Source organism: Tetranychus urticae, chromosome 2 (genome assembly GCF_039701765.1).
Source record: "Tetranychus urticae isolate SD_2017Ah chromosome 2, NJAU_TeUrti_SD_1.0, whole genome shotgun sequence".
Lineage (NCBI taxonomy): Eukaryota > Metazoa > Arthropoda > Arachnida > Trombidiformes > Tetranychidae > Tetranychus > Tetranychus urticae.
In genome coordinates this window covers 21,483,556-21,498,524 of record NC_142959.1, presented here as the reverse complement: position 1 = coordinate 21,498,524, position 14,969 = coordinate 21,483,556, and the positions used below count along the sequence as shown (strand labels likewise).

The 14,969-nt window shown below is 34.4% G+C and overlaps 1 protein-coding gene across 1 annotated transcript; it reads left to right on the top strand.

Moving 5' to 3' along the window:
• The first annotated feature begins 10,999 nt into the window (after positions 1 to 10,999).
• On the top strand, positions 11,000 to 14,789 carry LOC107371279 (exportin-5). The gene has a single exon (XM_015939312.3). The coding sequence runs from the start codon at positions 11,163 to 11,165 to the stop codon at positions 14,562 to 14,564; it is 3,402 nt and encodes a 1,133-aa protein (XP_015794798.1). The 5' UTR covers positions 11,000 to 11,162; the 3' UTR covers positions 14,565 to 14,789.
• Positions 14,790 to 14,969: the final 180 nt, after the last annotated feature.

Here is a 14,969-nt window from a genome sequence, read left to right as displayed (position 1 = left end):
TGATTCAGTTTCAGAGGGCAGTAATTTAATGTTCGTGTCACCTGGAGTAGAGACTGGTTTACAGTCAAACATGTTAAATCTTTTCAGTAACTCTTTGATGTAATAGGATTGTTTGATTGAAATTTTAGATCGATCAGGAGACTGAACTATCTCCATTCCAACAAATGTTTCGGGTGAATGTATTTTAATTTCAAACTCTGTTTTCAATGCATTTGAAAAATTAAGTAATTCGGATTCAGAGGTACTCGAAATGAGACCATCATCAACATAAATAACTACAATAATTAAGTTGTTTCCATCGGATTTTGAGTAAACACAATTGTCAGCAATACTTTGTTTAAATGATAACTTCAATAAAAATTCACTAATTCTAGCATTCCATTGACGAGGAGCTTGTTTGAGACCATAAAGGCCACGTTTTAATTTAAGTATTTTATTAGGATTAGATTCGAAACCAGGAGGATGGTTCATGTAAATATCTTCTTCAAGTTTACCGTAAAGAAAAGCTGTCTTAACATCAAATTGAACAAGAAACATTTTAAATTGACAGGTAATGGCGAGGATGGCTCGAATGGAATCATATCGAGCAACAGGACTAAAAGTCTCAAAATAATCAATTCCTGATTTCTGAGCATAACCACGAGCAACTAATCTCGCTTTGAATCTATCAATAGATCCATCAATTTTTCTTTTAATTCGGAAGACCCAACGACAATCAATTGGACTTTTATCTTCAGGTAAGTCAACAAGTTCAAAGACATTATTTTGTTTCAATGAATTTAACTCTTCTAACATTGCCTTATACCACTGATTTCGGTTAACACTATTCATCGCTTCATTGTAGGTATTTGGTTCATCATTTTTGTGAACAATTTCATGTGCAATCTGAGCAACATTTTCTTTATCAATTTCATTATTATCATTCTCATGTTGAACTGTCTCATTATTTTCAGCATTTTCATTTGTTTCAATTTCTTTATTGTATCTGACAATTTCTTCGAAGTCATTAGTTTGTTCATTCATTACTTGATCAATAGCTTCTTGAGCATCACACTGATTATCTAAAAACTTAGCATCTCTAATTACGGTAACGAAATTTCTTGTAGGATCAAAAACCTTGAAGTTACTTGTGGTATCGGTGTAACCAACAAATATATACTTTTTAGATTTTGGATCCCATTTCTTACAAAATGAAGCATTAAGCTTACCATAAACTACACAACCAAAAACATGTAAATGATTGTAGGTAGGTTTCTTTTTGTACCAAAGCTCGAATGAGGAAACATTATTTATCTTTTTATTAGGAACAATGTTCAAGATGTAAGCAGCTGTGTGCATTGATTCAGGCCATAAAAACTTAGGAAGATTTGCTCCTAATAACATTGTTCTTGCTGCTTCAGTAATTGTTCTGTTTTCTCGCTCTATTAGGCCGTTTTGTTGTGGACAGTAAGGTGCTGAAAGTTCGTGTTTGATTGATTTTGAATTAAGTAAATCTTTTACTCTTGAATCAATAAATTCACCACCATTATCGCTTCTCATTATTTTAACTTGATTACCCGTACATTTTTCAGCGAACCTAATATATGTTTCTAATGAAGCGAATGTATCGGACTTTTGTTTCAGAAAAAATAGACTTCGGAATGATGAACATTCATCTTTGATAACTAAGGCGAATCTCGAGCCTGACAATGATTCGACTTCCATTGGACCTTGCAAGTCACAATGGAATGACTCACCAACATTGAAGTCTCTTTTAGGTTTAGATTGGTAAGGCTTTCTCGCAAATTTACCTTTCAAACAACTTTCACAGCTAAACTCATTAACATTAACATCACCTTTTATTGGTGGTAAAATTTTATTTCTTGACATTTCAATTATTTTGTGAACATTGATGTGGGCTAGTCTTTCATGCCAATCCATTAATGAGAAGTTGTTGGTCAACATTATAAAGTTATTTTCATTTCTCACTGTTCTCATTCTCATCCACATTGAGTTACCAACTGTTTCAATTTTAGTAATTACTTGTTCTGTTTCAGGGTCGTAAATTTCTGAACTGAATCGCGAGGATATTAATTTATAATTCTTTTGCATTGTTTGAACCCAAGAAAATAAATTGAATCGACCAAAATTTGGTACGAACAAAACATCAGTCAATTTACCGCGAATCCATTTTACACCATTAAAGCTATCAACTAAAACATCACCTTTAGCAATTGCTTGAACCTTACTTCCATTACCAATCGTAAGTTCAATTGGTTCCTTTAAATCAGACAAACTAATAAAGTTATTAATATTTCCTGTGATGTGAAAAGACGCTCCTGTATCCATTAACCATTCTAATTCATTGTAAGAATTGAAGTTGTGACAGTAAGCAAAATTAAAGTTTTCAGAGTTATTTTGAGAGGTATTGTTAATTGGAGCGTTTTCATTATTTCTGTTTGAATCAGACTCTGAATTAGAGTTAAAATTATTTTGTTGATTAGGTTGAATGTTGTTAGCAAAATTATTGTTTCTGTTTGAACCTCTGTAATTTTGATTGGTATTTCTTTCTCTGTTTGAGTAATTATTACGATTATAACTTTTACTGCTTGAGAACCGATTATTACTGCTGTTGTTATTATTGTTAAAGTTACTGTTATTGTTTGAATTATTATTATTGTTATTACCATGACTGTTATTGAAATTTTTATTGTAATTGTTGTTGTTGTTGAATCTGTTTGAATATCGGTAATTGTTTCTGTTGCTATTGTAATTATTATAACCATTTCTTTGATAATTATTATTGTTAAAGTTATTCTTATGACCGTAATTGTTTCTGTAATTTGCTGACTTCCGACAATACTTAGCGATGTGACCTTTACCACCACATTCATTACAAATTTTAATTCGTGGTCTTGAATTCACAGCATTAGATTTTACCATTAAAGCTTCACCAGATTTTGTTTTATTATTAATGCGCTTCTCAACCAAAAGCAAATTTTGTTTCATTACCGATAACTTAATTTGAACACCTTCAATAATCTTACATTCAACACTTTCTTTAAAAACTTCATATTCTGAAGGTAAATCATCAAGAACTTTCAATATCAATTCGTTTTCATCTACTTTTACTCCTAACGCGAACAGTTGCTGAGTAATTATTTCAAGCTCATTAAAGTAACTGAGAACAGTATGTGACAAGGTAAATTTCAATTCGGATAATTTTCTTTTGTGATGCCAAACATTCTGAGTTGCTCGTTGTTCTTTATAATCTAAAATATTTGAGTACATCTGAGCAGATGTCTTACAAGCAGTAATCAAATTAACAATACTTACAGGTATCGATGAAGTCATGATGGTTGCAATGGTGGCATCTTTCCTCTTCCATTGGTCAATTTGTTTCGTTCGAGCAGCATGTTCTCTCGACTCGACTTCACCTTCTTCCAGTGGCAATGGTTCAGGACATGGCTCTTTGCCTAATAAAATATCCAATCCTCCTTTGGATGCAGCAATACGTTCAACATTTATCTTCCACAGTGGATAGTTGAGTTCATCCAGTTTGACAATATTAAATTCACGTTCAGTCATTTTGTTAAGATGACAATTTTAATTGTAACAATAACACACAATTGCATAGCTCGATATTCAAATTAAATAATCACTTAAATTCATGTGCTGAGCACAGAGATGAGATTTGAAGATGAAAGAAATTTAGAGATGAAAATATGTGGATCAAACACAATGAGCAAAGCTTAACACAGCAACATATAAGTTTAACAAAAAACGAGCTGGGCCCATAACCTGTTGGTTTGAGGCAAAAAATTTATTGAACGTAAGGAAAGGTTTACAAGTTTACTTCTCTGGGTCTACATCACAACTGTTGTTGGGTTAAGGTTAACTCTTATTTTTAAGAGAAGATTCAAATTTACTTTTTAACTGACATTTTCATTACAAAGACATTTGTAAGATAACCTTTAGGTTATTGGAGTAAAAACTGGTTTAGTGAAAGGATAAGTTAAGGAGAAAGTATTGAGAGGAAAAATGAAGTAATTATGTTTGAGCTTTTTTAAAGCTAAGTTGGACATTTGTGAAGCACACTGCGAAGGGTTGAGTCAATTATTTTATTCTGAAGATGATCAGAGTTTAAGACAATTAGTAAAATGAGTCGGATTTGAATAACACATGAAAATCATTAATTAATAGTAGAATCAAGGAAATATCATGTTTGGGTTAAATTTTAAGGCATCATTAAGTTTAATTAAATGAAACTTACATCATTCGAAAGAGCTTGAAAAGGGCTTTCGAATGATGTACTGAATTAATGATGAAAACATTAATTGTTGGTGAAATAAGAGGATTCTTTGAAATATTCAATATTCTTGGAAAAACATGAAAGTTAAATTATATCGGTTTGTAACTCGACACTGGATAAAGTTACAGACATGAAAAATATATTAATTAAAAGTATTTTAGATGCTCTTTCTAATGACATATTAATTGTGTTTGTCGGTTGTTTAATTCTGTTATTTTAGTGGGGTCGCCAGGATGACTTTCACCATTATATTCCCTATGTAAATACATAGAGTTTTGACGCCGGGCTAGTTAATGTTTTAAGAGATCGAGTCAGGTTACAGTAATCAATTATATATCATTAAATAGATCTCGAAGAGACGAAGCTAATGATATATAAATCAATGTTGAAAATTATTTGGTTGATGAATAGATGATGCCTAAGTTTGAGTCCAAAAAGTGAGAAAATTGAAAAATTTAAGGTTAAATGAAATTAATGATAAATATGCTTCTAAGAGTATCTCTGTTGTAGTCATGAGGTCTGATTACAACCAACAAAATACACCTAAATTAAATTCAGCCACATAAACATGTTTAAACCTAGCTCCAAAATATCACATTGTTATAATTTCATCAACGGGAATGCGCAATAAGCACCCCTCTTTTGTATACCTGTCTGAGTCACCTTAATAAAATTCTAGTGTAAGTCACCTTAAAATTACCTCCTTAAAATTAATTAATTAACTCGTTAATTAGTAGTTTTATACAAAATTTAATATTATAATTGTGTTCTCCACGGTCAATTACCCCACCTGTCACCCTCACAGTCTTAATCGAATCTTTCATCCACTCAAAATCAACTTACCTGTCCAGCATGGCTTTACCTGAAGCAACCCTTGACTACACCAAGTTGAAGAAGACCAGCAACACTGCGGAAATACTATCTGCTCTCAACAATATGGAAGTTACCTCTATTCTTTTTCAGATGCGAGATAATTTAACCAAATTTACGGAAGAAACATTAACCTTGATGAGCAACACCGCCAGAACAAAATTTGAAAAGCAAAAAGACAACTTTTTAAGTGCAACATTGACGATGATAGACTTTGTAGCTAAAGACCAGAATATCGCGGGTATTAGTAATGGCGACATCTCAAAACTAGCTGACAATATATCTAAAAAGCTATTACCAACCATAGCCAATCAACAGACTGCCAAAAGAACAACCACCAAGGCAGCGAAACCAACCAGATTTATAGTTAAATCGACTGATGCAACAATCAGCTGTGATACCATCGTAAAAGAAATAGCAGAGATAGCTAAATCTGACCCGTCAATTCAACTGACAGAAGTTAAGAAAGGCTTGACAGCTGTTAAGGTTTCAACTACACAATCTGCTTCAAAAACTAAAGTCATCAATAAACTTAAAGAACGCTCCTTTGGACCGAAATTGGAAATGAAAAATGTCGAGATGCTTCTACCTCAAGTCTCAGTCATCATAGAAGAATACTCATGCGAGGATGCTGAAATGATCAAGAAAAGGAATGATATACCTGATAGTGAAGAAGTCAAAATTGTCACAACCTATGACCTTCCCCAACGCAACAAAACTAACAAGAAAAAAGTTATAATCCGACTAAGCAGACAAGCAAGACAAATCATTGAAGATCGAGGTCGAATCAACATTGGCTGTGAATCAGTTAGATTTAAAGATAATTATTATATCAAAACATGTACGAATTGTATATCAATAGGACACACAAAAAACCAATGCAACAACGCCGCCACCTGTTATAAATGTGAACAAGACCACGTGTCTTCATCATGTGAAGCTGATCCTCAAAACAACTGCCTTCTGTGTAAAAAGATCAACGATCCTAAGCTTAATTTAAAACACAAACCAAAAAGCTCTGAATGTCTTGCCTATCATCTAGCCATCAAAAACCTTCAATCACTCATCGACTGGGACTACGAAAATGATCAACATTAGTGATTTAAATTGTGGAAATAGTTTAGTAACAACCAACAACATAGTTCAAAGTGTACCATATCATAACCAAATTGTACTAATACAAGAACCGAATAACTTGGCTTTAACATCCATTAACAATCATGAAATTCAAGTAATTCAAAATAATCGTGCAGCTATAATTACACTTCGCCGAGCAATCAATAAAATTTTCAACATCCCACCGGACATCATATCAGCCATAATCAACATGAAAGGAATTAAAATACTATGTTTTTCAATTTACATATCTCCAGTATCTACAACTCAAGAATACGAAAGAATCATCAATCAAATTCAACGTGTTATATCAAGCAATGTAAATCTTCCAATAATCCTAGGTGGTGATGTCAATTGTGTCAACAATTCATGGTCGCATGAAATTTATGACAGAAACATTCACAAAGGAGAACTCATTAAAGACTTTTTAATGACCAACAATTTAACAATTTTAAATAAACCCACATCAAACAATTGGACTTTTAAAAGACCCAGCTCAAATCCACAATGGATAGACTTCATTTCAACCAACCTCAGCAATCACTACATCAATTTTAGTCAATCAACCATTATCACTCATCTGAACAACAATGACCATAATGAAATAACAACCAAAATTGAAGTAAAAGACAAAGTTAAACCAAATCCACCTGAAAAAAGATTCCAACACCAAGTCTACCTTAATATTATCACAAATAAGATATTCAACAAGAACATTGAAACCATTAAGGATGTGAATGACTTATTTTGGGACCTAATTGAAACTAAAGTCAAATCTTATCATGATAAAAGATTTTGGAAATCAGTAAAGAAGATCGGATGGCGGAAACAAATAGTCAATGAACAAACCTTGAAGAACATCAAAAAATCTAACACCAAAGATAAAGAGTATAAAAAAGCACTCTACAGAAGCATGTACAAGCAAATCGCCAAATTTTTCAGTGAATCAAAGGAATCTAAAGACATTTGGAAAAAAGTTAACCTATTCATTGACAATCATGAAAAACCATTAGACAAAGAATATCAACAAAATGTCGACAAAGTCCTGAGCAGCTTTAATCACGATTTCAACCAGATAACTAAAACAACAACATTCCCACTCAAAAATAATGACTTCTCAATGGATCAACAACAATTGCTGTTGAATCTTGGAAAACTAAACAACAAAGCTGCTCCAGGCTTTGATGATATACCAATAAACTTAATTAAAAAATTGATTGAGGAAGCACCTGGAAAAATGTGTAAAATATTCTCGCTTATTTTACAACATTCATTCTTCCCTGATGCCCTCAAACTTTCATCAACAGTCCTTATACCCAAATCGGATGGTAAACGAACAAGACCACTATCGCTCCAATCAAACTTTTCAAAGCTCATCGAGTCAATTATTTTGGATAAACTCAAAGAAAAGATGGATAAGAATCTCTTTATTGGGCAACATGCTTATCAAGACAACAAAAGTATTACAACGGCGCTTCTGGAAGTTTCAGAGAGTATCTCTTCGATGCAACCCAATACACCTAGCATATTTTTGGCTGATATTGAATCAGCCTTTGATATGATAGATCATTCAGGAATAATTAACAAATTAATAGAAAGTAGAATTGATAACAATACATTAAATTTGATTAGGAGTTACCTCAGCAATAGATATATGCTAACAATAGATAGGAAGTCAGTTAAATCAAAAGCAGTCAACAGAGGAGTTCCGCAAGGATCTGTTCTGGGACCATTCCTATTTATTACAGGAATACAGAATATTATAAATTACCTAAATAATGACAATCTCTCTCAACCTCCAATCTTTAAATACAAACAAACCTGCAATGACCCAACTCCATTGAGGATCAAAACCATTGGCTATGCCGATGACTTGATCTTCTTAATCCCACCTAGGTTAATAGACAAATCAGAACATGCAATAATGAGCACAACAATCATAATTAGGAAACTACTTGAGTTACTAAAACCTCTTAACCTTTCAATACTACCTCAAAAATCCAAACTAATAGTAGATTACAAAACAAGATTAAACATTAAAAAAATTCCCAACTTCAACATTGAGACAATAACAGAAACGAAGCTACTAGGAATAGACCTCTCACTCATGAAAACACATAAATTTAGTTTTGAGAAAATAATTCAAAAAGTCAACCTAACATCGGCTAGATTACTCTCTGAAAATCCCAAAATAAAGCACATGCCACTAAATATACTTAAAATGATCAATTCATCTAAAATTGAATCGCTACCCAGAACTTATAGCAAGATAATCATGCCTCAATTAATTGAGTCACCATCTCTTAGAAACAGACTTGAGTACTCTTGCTCAAGAATAATCAGAAAAGCCACTCTGTATGATTGGCAAATCAATTCATTAACAGCCTGTGCAATATTAGGAAGGCAACCATCATGGGCTAAAATTATTGAAGTTGGCCTCAAAAGCTACTACTCTGATCTCTTCAACAGAGGAGAAACTGAAAAAAGTATGATCATTTTCAACAAATATCCTAATCTTGCACCAGACGTGAGAAACGACAAACTGTGGTGGGGAATCAACCCGATGGTTATTGGCAAAACAACAAACCTGGTTATGGAACAATGGATTAAAGAAGATCCAGACAATTACAAACTAATTGGAAAATGGAAATTGATTGGATCCAAAACCAGATTTGATCGACATCTGTCAACAGTATTGGGAAAATACAAGTATCTCACAAATGAAACTAACTGCATCTGCAACGCACAAACAAATGACCCCATACACTGGGTAAATCATTGCCCCACAGTAGACCATTTAAGATCAATACTACTTAACACCCTTAACATAGAAACTTCTGGGCTAAACTTCCGTATCCAGCCTGCTGAATTTCTTAATGAAACTTTGTGTACTTATAGAACTCGACAAGCTGAGTCCGAATATATAGGTCATTTTATGCGGAAACGCCCCCTAGCGGAGAAAATTGTACTTGTAAGAAAACGCGTTTTAGGCCATTTTGAGCGTTGCGCATGCGCATAGAACCATTTTTTTGACCATGACTGATTTTCATGGGCTGATCAATATGTATGCAAAGTTTCAAGACTCTAGCAATCATACTTGCAGAGATATAGGGCAATATACATAAAATACAAAACATATACAAAATCATCAGAAAACAATAAAATCTCATTTCAAAGGCATTGAATGTCGATATGTGAACACTTAACACTTCACATGAATCGTAATTACGGTACTCAATGACATAGGTTAGGTTAGGTTAGGTTAGGTTAGGTTAGGTTAGGTTAGGTTAGGTTAGGTTAGGTTAGGTTTTTTTTTTTTTTTTTCGGGCATCTAGTCGCGGCGCCGACCGGCCGACAACCGACTGGCGTTACATCAACCCAGGAAGGTCGGCGGGGGCCTTGACCGTTTTGCGCACAGAGGTGTATACATATACAACACCAACCCAGTACCGGTCGGTTATGTCAGCTTCAGAATTATTTTTGTTATCGCTTGGATATTTACATATTTACAATTGGTATGTTTGCTTCGCGGGTCGGGAACAAACCCAACTGATTGACCCGAACGGGCCCCAAGTTTCCAGTCGGTCGGTTGTTACACTTTGCGATGGAATTAAACTTGCCACAGTTGGGATTTGAACCCTGGCCAACTTCTCTGCTTAACAAACGTGTTACCGTTTGCGCCACAGTTGGTTGGTTGGTTAGGTTAGGTTAGGTTAGGTTAGGTTAGGTTAGGTTAGGTTAGGTTAGGTTAGGTTAGGTTAGGTTAGGTTAGGTTAGGTTAGGTTAGGTTAGGTTAGGTTAGGTTAGGTTAGGTTAGGTTAGGTTAGGTTAGGTTAGGTTAGGTTAGGTTAGGTTAGGTTAGGTTAGGTTAGGTTAGGTTAGGTTAGGTTAGGTTAGGTTAGGTTAGGTTAGGTTAGGTTAGGTTAGGTTAGGTTAGGTTAGGTTAGGTTAGGTTAGGTTAGGTTAGGTTAGGTTAGGTTAGGTTAGGTTAGGTTAGGTTAGGTTTGGGCACGTAGATTTTTTGATTAGACTGTTACACATAAATTTACTGAATTCTAATACTTCATTTTTTGATTTCGAGGCTTTTTACATGTATTCGCTGTTACTTGTGTATTTTATGTATATTGCCCCATATCTCTGCAAGTATGATTGCTAGAGTCTTGAAACTTTGCATACATATTTATGAGCCCATGAAGGTCAGTCATGGTCAAAAAAATGGTTCTATGCGCATGCGCAACGCTCAAAATGGCCTAAAACGCGTTTCCTTACAAGTACAATTTTCTCCGCTAGGGGACTTTTCCGCATAAAATGACCTACATATTCGGACTCAACTCGTCGAGTTCTATAAGTACACAAAGTTTCATCAAGAAATTCAGCAGACTGGATACGGAAGTTATACCAACTTCTGAATTAATCCACAGCTACCTTACATCCCCTTATTCCCACCCTTATTATGACCTATTAGAGGAAATATATCAAACACATATCCTTCCCAGAATGATAAAATATCAAACAACAAAATCAAAGAAAAGATCATTACCCCATCCTCCAGCAATCAAAAAGAAAAAGACCTCAAATACACCTAAATTAAATTCAGCCACATAAACATGTTTAAACCTAGCTCCAAAATATCACATTGTTATAATTTCATCAACGGGAATGCGCAATAAGCACCCCTCTTTTGTATACCTGTCTGAGTCACCTTAATAAAATTCTACTTTCTTCATCTTGATTTCATTTTGTAAACAACTGCCTTATGGGCTCTTTCTTTATTCTCTTTCTCTTTATCGTTTTCGTTTCTGCTTAATATTCGATTAAATCAAATTCCTATTTTCCCTATTTATTTTATTACATCGATCCTTGTTATTTTGTTATTCTAATTACAATGGCAAATCTTTTGGGCTCTGACGTGGATAGTTGCGTGCTCAAAACTATCGAGGCTGTTGACACAATTCGCCGGGGAATTTTGGACCAAAATCAAATGAGGGAGGCGCACATGGTGATTGAAGCGCTCAACAGCAATCCTAACGTTGATTCAACTCTTCCAATTGCCTACAAATTAATCACTTTTAGTGGAAATGAAGACTTGACTCAGTCTGTTAAACATTTTGGACTTCAACTGGTCGAAAATTGTATCAAATATAAATGGAATGAAATTTCAAATCCAACCAAAGATGAAATTAAAGCAGTTCTCCAGAAGATGATTTGCGAAACTCTGGTTGGTAAAGATTTGAAACTTATTAAAGAGGGTATTTCCAAATGTGTAGTGGAAGTAATGAAAAGAGAATGGCCCGGAAATTGGTCTCACCTTATGGGTTTCATGTTGTCTCTAAAGCTTAACGATCGTGTACTATTCATCATCGGTAGACTAAGTGAGGAATTAGGAATTTTTTACTCGCCTGCCAACCGTGATCGCCGAAGAGATATGACAATTGAATTGAAAGCCAACTACCCTGCTATTTTAAATTATATTGGTGAATGTTTGGTTTCTGGTGATTGTGATTTGTGTTCTGCTGCTCTCCGAACTTTGTCTCCTTTCCTGGAATGGCACACATTTGATGAATCTTTGTTAATTTTTCTATGTGATATTTTAGCTATGGACATTGATCCTGCCCGGGATCGAGAACAAATATTTATAAAGACACAAACAACAGACTGTCTATTAACGTGCTTATTTCGCAAAGGTTCAAAAAAAGATCGTATAGGCATAATGGACCTTTTTTGTCCGAAAAATGTAACCTCCATTTTTAAATGCATCGATATGGTCATACCAAAAATTAGCGTCAACAATTTCTTCAATGATCATTTCACTCTTGCTAAGAGGGTTTTTAGTGTTGTAACCATGATGGGACAGACAGCAATTCAACTGCATTCAGTTAAACAACTTCCCATGGAAACCTGGCAGATATACATTCAAAAAATGCATTCGCTTTTTTGTATAGATAATTATATTCTAAATGCTTTTGTTCTCCAATTTTGGAGAGATTTGGCTAAAAGTAAAGAGCTTCAAACTTTAATCACTGAATCATTGTTAACGAGTTTACTTTCAATGATTCCGGAAAAATTATTTAAACGACCCTTCGGTGATCCTTCAATTCCAATGGAGTTCGATGACGAAGAAGACTATGATGTTTTCTATATTAAGTTTAAAGCTGAATTAACTGATCTTGTGCGATCTCTGACTGTATATCGTGAAGATATTTGTTTCAATTTTGCGTCAAATCTTTTGATGGCAACGCAAGCTAAGAAGGAAAACGGACCCGATCCTAGTGCCAATGCCAAATGGGAAATCACAGCGCACATCTTGGAAGCTGTGTGTAATCGTCTTACAAATGTTTCACTTTATTATCAACAAGGATCTCCTCTTCTCAATATGCTGGTAAAATCTGATGGAACTGATCTCGCAGTTGATATATTATCCTGTCATCTTTCATGTATATCTGCCTTGACTGTGTTCGTTCCTCATTTACTTTCTCAAGAACCTAATTTGATTGGCGCTCTTCTTGAAAAAATGTTCAAACTGGCTGGATATGAGCTTCCCGGAGAACGCAAAGACAATCGAAGCAACTCTGTTAGAAATCTCAGGCGATATGCTTGTGCCTTATTCGTTAAACTAACGCGAGCCTATTCTAAAATATTATTCCCGATTTTTGGCCAGTTAAAAGATCATATCCACAAAACATTCGCTGTTAATATAGAGTCCAGTCAAACTGAAATTTGTACTCTCAACGAGGGATTAATGATACTTTCAAACTGTTTCGAGGATCCTGCTCAACAAATATTGTTTGTAAATGAACTCCTGGAGCCAATAAAATGGTTCCTCGAGTGCTACCTTACTCCTGCAACTTTTATCTCATCTGTTGGACTGGACACGGCTCCTACTGATTTCGATTCTAAAGGGCAAACTCGTGCTCAATTAATGTATGCCATATCAACTCTATTGGGTCTTCTCAAACGAATAAAAAAGAAAGAAGTTCTCTATTCGCCTGTTATGGCCTTCATGAATCCCCTCTGTAACCTATTGTCTAATCTGAATTCTCTTTGGAATCAAGAAATGATGATGATTTGCCATGCTGATTATCGTCCAATTGTTTTCGCACCCGTCACTGAAAATGATCGTTTAACTCTTTTGGAAATCCATGGTACTAGTCATGAAACAAATGAAGCCTGTAACCCAGCTAAAAGTCCAGCCTCACGGATGCAAAAATTTTTATGGACTATTCAAGATAATTGCTACTCAGCTATTGGTTGTGCTTACTCGTTAATCATCCCCGAGCTACATTTAGAATTTAACAACATCACCTTAGCACTGGCTGGGTTTGAAAATCTTCCTCCAATGAAATTGAAAACTCTAATTCGATCGTTTTTGAAACCATTCCTCATCAATTATCCTGTCAACGATTTGAATGTTTTAGAGAACAAGTTTTTGCCATTTGTAAAGCAAGTTTTGCCCGTTCTGTTCAACAGAATTGATAGTTCATGCAAAACAATTCGTGAACGAGAATACGTTAAAGAAAAAACTGAAATGGAGCGTGAGATTGTGGAAGAGAAAGTTATTCGAGCTCTGTCAATAGACTTTGTTGATCTCCTAAGCTCTCTAATTGTATCCTCCAAAGGTGGCCGAAAAGCTGAAAATCCAATGGATGAAGATGATTGGGAAATGAGAGAAACAAATGAGCAAAATAACAAACCAGTTGAGCAAAGCGCCTCTTACCTTGGAGATTACCTCATTAAAAATTTGCCCAGCATCATTACTCAGATTTGTTTTCAATGTTTGAATTGGCCAGACTCAACAGTTTCATGGAAAGCTGGTTCTCTGTGTGAAGTCGTTCTTGCTCGTCTAATTGAACACGTCATGGTCCGTAATCCATCAGACTGTCTATTTTTACTAGAAAATATTTGTAAAGCTTTAGGATATTTTGGTGAATACGAGCAGAATCGTGGAATATGCTTGCAGTTGATTTCGACTATTTATGAAAGCTTAATACTCCCAATGCAATTCGACTCTGTTAAACACCACCTAATTCAATTATCGGATGGAAACATGAATAAATGGATTCAATTTGAAGAAAATTGGATTCGTAAGCCACCAAAAAATAAAAATGTCCAAAAAGGTAGACGAGAAGCGTTAAAAGAGCTTTTAGATCCAATAATTGGTAAAAGCTTAGCCATAATGGGAAGAAAACAACAAGACGGAGGAGGAAATTTAATTTCAACAATAAGACGGAAAAAAACAACAGATGTTTTTAACGATGTGACTTTATATTTATACGAACTTTTTATTTGATAGGGACTTATATTAATTAAAAGCAGTAAATGTATTGTAAATTCGATAACTGCTCATCAAATTCCCAAAAAAACATTTTCGTCTCTCAATAGCTCAATCAAAATTACACCATCATAACTTTTTGAATATTTACAACCGATGCTATTGTTTGTCTTTGTTTTGTTATAAAAACTTCTAAATATCTTAAAGCTAATAAAATTATATTATCGGTCTACTAAATCAAAATCAATCTGATTTATTTGATAAAATTCATGATTCGATTGTTTCTGTTTAAAAATCAAACTGCAAATTTATTGGATAAAATTCATTACCCAGTCGAGTGATACATTGACGCCATTCAATGAGTGCAGTGAGAGATTGTCAGATTTGCGCTAAATATATGTAATGTAAAATATTTGCGTTAAA

What these genes read in the sequence shown, in the direction of transcription:
- LOC107371279 (XM_015939312.3), top strand. Translation starts at nt 11,163, where the DNA reads ATGGCAAATCTTTTGGGCTCTGACGTGGATAGTTGCGTGCTCAAAACT.